Consider the following 6391-nt stretch of genomic DNA (forward strand, 5'->3'; position numbering starts at 1 on the left):
GCAGGGCAGCCTTCCAAACAAGCTGGACCCCAGCACCAAGAACTTCAGCATCTGGCACAAACCCCAAGTCTGCCTGCAGCCCTCACCACCCAGAGCTCAGATATCCTGAGGTAAATCCTGGTTTGCTGGTATCAAGGGGAACATCTACTCATTGAATCTGCCTTCAGGTTGAATGGCTGGATGTATTCCAAAATGCACTAGACAAATAAATAACAGTAATTTCAGAAGTTTTTTTAGGGATGCATTGAGTGATTGCAATTGTAGCACTGAATCCTGAATAGTCAAAAGCAAGAATATTTTTTCAACAGTTTTAGCTTCCTTCTCCTTCTAATCCTATCTTCAAAACAGACTTTTAAATGCCTGAAAAAAGCACTAAGAAATTTTATATTTAAGGAAAAGTACACAAAGGGCCCCAAATCCAAAAATGCTACCAGGCTAAGCCCCAAGACCTTGTCTACTTAAGGTCTTGAGGAAAAAAATACCTTTTTCATCTGCTAAAGTGTAGGAGGATAATGCTTTTAAGTGAATTTAAGAAAAAAAAAGCATTATTTTTATTTGCTCTTCTGCACCCACACAAGTTCTTACTCAGCAGCAAAGAACAGTAAACAGGTCTATATTCTCAGTGTGTACATCCTTGTGGGAAACAGTTCCTGTTGAGTGTAAACAAGGAAGAGGCACCAGAGAACACCATATGTAAAAGCTAATCTGCAAGCTTGGACAGCACTCTGGAAAGCTCAGTATAAAGGAAAACCATTGTAAAAAACACTTTTGTGTATGTTCAGAGACTAAAACATACATTCATTAGGGAAAATAACTCTGTACCTCTAAGGAGAAACAAGAATGAAAGATTAAACCTATTTTGGAGAAGTATCAGCACTGTTATTTCTTCTTAGTTAAATCTGGAGAGAAAGGTGCTCTCTTTTGCTGTATTTACTTTTAGGTGTATTTTTGAACTTCTAGATCTGACAAACAACTTAAATTATCAATACTTTAATAAAGAGTACATTGTTTAAGCAAATGACTCAAATGCTTAAGTCTAGTACTGTTAAATCCTGAACAGGAAACTTTGAAGACCCTTGTGTTTGAACTCTAAGCTGTCACACAAGTCCATACAGAGTTAAGAGAATATGAATTCCCTCTTGAAAAGAACTGCACAAGAAGCTACAATTTTTCCCTTGCTTAAAGAAGAGAATCAGGAAAGACATCTGACATTCCTAGGGCTCTTTGAACAGTCTGCTTTCATGTTGTTTTATAAATATGGGGAAATATGTTAAAATATCTGACACATCCAAAAAAGGTTTGGTTAATTTATTAAATTCAGTTACAGTGCTTCAACAGGATGCTACTCGCTCTCCACAAGAACAGAGCCTGACACTCCATGCAGCTACACCTATTATCCATCTCTATTAAACTGTACCAGTCTCAGTGAAATTTGCCTTGTTTGTTCATTGGAAAGTTTTACCAGAGGTTCTCATGGAATCAGAACTGGTCCACAATCTTTATAGTTCAGTCACATTTCAGTGAGGTTTTATGAAAACATTTTTCTTCAGTGTATACAAACCTGGAAACCCAGGGAAATTTCACTTTTTAGAGAGTTATTTTCAAAGCCAGTAAGTAACAAAAACATTTAGGAACTTGCAGGCACTGGTAGCAGCGGCACTACGAGAGAGTGAGAGGAATGGTTCGGGATCAAAGTTCCCTAGTGATATTGAACTGCAGCAGTGCAAGGCTCTACTCGTGGCTCCTGTAGTAATCTTCAATACTTTCTGAGTTGAAGTACACCACAGTGACAGTGATGTCATCCCTGTACATCCTGGCCAGGTCCTCGGGCAGGGTCAGCATGGCAGCCAGCTTCTCCGGGTCGACCTCGCCGTACTCGTTGCTGCCGATCGCGTGCCGGATCAGATGGGTGGCGGTGTTCTGGTCCAGGGAGGCCAGGCCTTTGCTCTTCCTCTGCAGCAACAAGTTGTGCATGTAGCCCAAATTAACTGGTTTCTTAAAAATCAGTGGCGGTTTCTGCATGTTGAGCTCTGTAAGGTGTCCAGCAACAAGTTTTACAACCTTCTCATTACTCAGCATCTCCCATAGCCCATCTGAAGCAATAACGAGAAACTTATCCTTGCTTCTTAACTTGTGGTATGTAACTTCAGGCTCTGCAGTTAAATAAGGGGGGGTGTGGTAGTTTGGAGGAACATACTGATAAATGTTTAGAGCCTCAACATCACAGCTGTTCTCGAGAATGCTGTGTTGCAATTCTTTACTCCACTTTAATTGCACATCTCCAAAAGCTCTGGAGGGCATGAGAATCCCCAGTAATCTGTCATTCACAAATAGGGTTTTCTCCTCAGATCTAGGATGTTCTCGCTTCAATCTTCTAATTTCAAATTCATCATAGGCATTGTGGTCTCGGGTTAGAGGGAGAGTAGACCATGTTCCATCTTCTTCACGGACCCCTAAAACTGCTCTGCAATCACCGGTGTTTGCCACATGTAGGTGAACACCGTCAATGTGAGCTACACAGGCTGTGGCACCAGAAAAAGCTACTTGCAGGGCAATATTTCTCATCAACTCATTTTCCTGAGGAGCCTGAACTTCCAGTGATATGTCTGAGTCTAGCCTTTTGAATGCACAAATCATGGCTTCCTCCAAACTAAACCCCAGCTCAGTGTCCAGGTCCAGCAAGTGCTGCCAGTAAACGCGGAGGTTCTCAAAGTACTGCGAGGCGATTTCCTGGTACTCCACATCGTTGGGATGCTTGTGCCACTGCAGGATGGGCCGCACTGGTTTCATGGCCTCCACAGCCAGCTCGATCTCCTCCAGGCTCCGGCGGGACATGAGGGACACGGCGATGTAGTGCAGCAGCCTCTCGCTCACGGCCTGGGCGCAGGCGGCGCCCGCGTGGCCGTCGAACACCCCGAACATCATCCCCGCCGTCTGCAGGCACGTGGCCGCGCTCCGCCGGTCCTCTATGGGGCTGTTGGAAGCCAGCTGGTTGCTTTCAAACCTCAGCACGGAATTGGCATTCTTGCCATTCAAATCCAGTGTTCTGTGGGATAGTTCGCCTGCTCTGAGTATGTCGTTGATTTGTGCCGGAGACAGCTGGAAAGGAAAATGTTCTTCTTCGGTGGAAGTGTGTCGGAATGCTTTGGGAAAAGAGAAAATTCTGTCTAGGCTGCAGCTCCCAGCAGGGTAGGGACATGTTTTGGAGAAAATGAGCTTCCATTTGATCTTGTTTCTATTTGGGATACAGATGGAGTACCAACGTCCTTTCCCTTGTAAAATAATGCTGCTTTTGGCTGAGTTTAAAATCCAGGATGATACAGTTCTTGACATCATAAGTCACTCCAAAAATGGAGCACCTTCCTTCAGTAACACAGAATTTCCTTGTAGCCTGAAATATAAAATGAGGAAAGGAAAAATAATTAGAAAGTTCATAAGAAGCTTTCCATATAGAAGTTCAAAAGCATATCTAGAGCTCTCAGAAACATTCAGAACTTCTTTCCAAAAGAGATTGCTATGGATAAAGGCATCTTAAAAGTGATACAATTTCCATCACTTAATTATAACCAAGGATATGACTGCTCCTTTTAACTCATCAGAAAAGAAAACTTTTACTTTCCAGACAGAATTTTTTCCCTAATTGTGACAAGAATAGGAAGAAATGGCAACATTACAAGAAACATTATTGGAAACTGCACAAGGAAAAGCCTCATCTGACATGACACAGAACAAACAAAATTGGGACTTAAAGTGACAATTATTGCACAACTCTCAAAAAAGCCTGCTAGAGTACAACTCTATTAATAGACTGAAAACTTCAAACCCAAGAGAAGATAAGTACTTAAACCCCACAGAAAGACTGAGAGATGTGGCCAGTTAATGATTTATGTGAATTACCATGATCCTCACAGCTAGAACAAGCCAGTCTACCTTTCCAATTCTGTTACAGCTTATAAGCTCAGCTGTTCTTTTTTTTACCTTCAAGGTCTTAACCAGCCCTCAGGCAGATAGGATCTTTTACACAGCTGAAAGCAAATTCTACTGCTGGTTAATTAATGCTTTTTTTACAACATTGTGCACTCTGGTGCAATGAAATCTATAAGACATTGACAACTTTTACAGGTTCAAAATTTGGCTTATTCATTTGCAAGGCAATTAGAACTAACTGCAAGGAAGAACTCTGCTGCCAACAGCACTGAAACCTTGGGCATTTCAGCAGCTGATGCTCTTCAGTTCTCATGGGGGAGGTCTTCACATTGTCTGCTGCTTTCAATAAGGTATTCCGGCTGTAGGATAGTGCTAAGGACAACCAGACGTTCACTCACAACAGAATTTTGCCCCATGGATTTAAAAAAACCTCACTGTATGACAGCACCACACGTACAATTACTCCCAAAAGATCTCACTAGCAGCCACTGAGAACAAGAGAGTTCTTTGTGAGGTTTCAAACACTTTGAGGCGGCCTGTGACACCATTTGCTCGGGCTAAAGACACTACATGCTGCTACAACACCAGTTTTTTAGCAGGGCACTTCACAAGAAATAACAAGAAACGGGCCAGATCAGATGAGTGGAAATGTTTCCAAGAAATCAGCAGGACGTAAAAGTCACCTTGAGCTATTCTAAACAGAAGGCCTACTGATATAACCCAAGAACTGCTGAAATCCTGTTTGGAACCCAAAGCAATGTGCCACAAAACATTTCTGAAGTGTGCTACCCATACTTAATGCAGAAAAGAGCAGACAAGCATTCCAACAGACCCCCACCACTATGATTCTGGCGACCTGGTGAGAACAGGCAAAGACACATTATAATTTCACTGCTGATGTTAGGAGGGGAGATGGGAAAGGTAGTGCCAGTTCACTGTCCAAGGCTCGCCTGCAGTCTGCTGGGACACTGCATCTCCCAACACACACAATGCCTTTTGTTATCCTACAGAAAGAACACAACCAAAATAATAAGAAGACAGCTGACACTACCAACTCCAGCAACAGCTAAACCCAAAAGCACCTACAGCACAAACCAAGCCAAGGTCTGCCAGCCTTTTTCAGTCCATTCACTGTTCCGTTTTTCCTTCATTCTCTTCCTGCCCCTCTCAGCCGCATGAGATTGAAACAAGGATGACTTTCACATACTTGATCAAAAAGCGGATTGAAACAGTGTTTTAAAGAAACGTCCCCTGTCCACACCGGCTGGCTGACAGTGCCAGGCAGTGTGGTTTTCCGCCCAGCAGCAGGGTCACTAACACCGGCTAGCCCTGCGCTCGCCTAAGGTCAGGTAGCGCTGATGAGCCCTAGAGCTCCTGCGTGCCAGCCCTGCTCACTGCGTTCCAATCCTCGGGGTCCCCCCCAGCCGCAGCCTGCAGACGGTGCTGCCCAGGACGCCCCCGGCAGCGGTGCTAATTAAAGCGGTGTGCTAAAGACCATTACGTAAGAGCCAATTATTACATAAACTCACTCCCGCTCCAGTGCCGGCACTGCCTCCCCGGGGCCGCGGTGTCCCAGCGGGGCCCGGGCCGAGCCCGGCCAGCCCGGCACGGCCCGCAGTGCCGGAGCGCACAGCGCCCGCTTTTCCCACTGGAACAACAGACACCCGTCACATTTGCATTTACAGCCCCTCTGAGATCCCCACATTCCCCTCCCTCATCCTCCGGACACTGCCCACACCCACCTCATCCCACACATATCCGGTAAACACCGACCCCTGCCCCGCCACCTCCGCACTGCCCCAGCCGCACACACCGGCACACAGCCCGCCCCCTGCTCCCCAACACCCTGTACCCCCGCACACACCCGCCCCGCACCCTGCACACAGCCCGTGCCCCGCACACACACCCCGCACCGCCGCCGCAGCCCGAGCCCCGCACAACTCCCACCTTCCCGCTTCCGCCAGGCCCGGCTCCACTCCCCGCTCCCCGGCACGGCTGCCCCGGCGGTGGCCGCTCTCTGCCCGCCCCGTCCCCCGCCCCCGGCGCACCCAGCGGCCGAGCAGCCGTCAGTCGAGCCCGGCGGCCCCGCGCTGCCCCCGGCGGGGCTGAGGGACGGCGCTAACCGGCAGCCCCGCGTCCAACCCGCCCCGCCGCGAGTTCCCGTCAGGACACGGCGGGCGGGGCGGCCCCGCCCCTCCGCCATGTTGTGCGCGGCGGGCGGGGCCGCCCGGGCTGAGGGGCCCCCGCCGAGGCGCTGAGGGGCGCCGGTGGCCGCCCTGGGCAGCCCGATAAGGACGGCGAAAAGGAAGCCAGTGACACGTGTTAGGAAGAAAAAGCACCAGCAGAGGCTCCTTCCTCATTAATAACATTTAAAACCACGCTGTGTCCTTGAGGGAGGACCCCTCGGGCTTTTCGGATTTTTTTTTCCAGTACGATTCCACACCCTTCAGCGCTGAGGACACCG

General features: G+C 47.7%; 1 protein-coding gene across 3 annotated transcripts; it reads right to left on the bottom strand.

Annotated features, from left to right (window-relative positions):
• Nucleotides 1-1293: 1293 nt before the first annotated feature.
• PDP2 (pyruvate dehydrogenase phosphatase catalytic subunit 2) lies at nt 1294-6124 on the bottom strand. 3 transcript variants are annotated; one of them, XM_030282128.4, is made up of 2 exons: nt 5976-6124; nt 1294-3391 (listed from the first exon to the last, which is right to left on the bottom strand). In XM_030282128.4, exon 2 carries the CDS (start codon nt 3334-3336, stop codon nt 1732-1734), a length of 1605 nt encoding a protein of 534 aa, XP_030137988.3. In that variant the 5' UTR covers nt 3337-3391; nt 5976-6124; the 3' UTR covers nt 1294-1731. The 3 variants fall into 3 exon arrangements, with proteins under 3 accessions (XP_030137988.3, XP_030137986.3, XP_030137987.3); XM_030282126.4 differs by having other exon boundaries at nt 5875-6070; XM_030282127.4 differs by lacking the exon at nt 5976-6124 and adding an exon at nt 5457-5575.
• Nucleotides 6125-6391: the final 267 nt, after the last annotated feature.

This window comes from Taeniopygia guttata, chromosome 11 (assembly GCF_048771995.1).
Source record: "Taeniopygia guttata chromosome 11, bTaeGut7.mat, whole genome shotgun sequence".
NCBI lineage: Eukaryota > Metazoa > Chordata > Aves > Passeriformes > Estrildidae > Taeniopygia > Taeniopygia guttata.

Bases quoted from the DNA above. Each gene is read 5' to 3' on its own strand.
- PDP2 (XM_030282128.4), bottom strand. From the start codon at position 3,336: ATGATGTCAAGAACTGTATCATCCTGGATTTTAAACTCAGCCAAAAGC.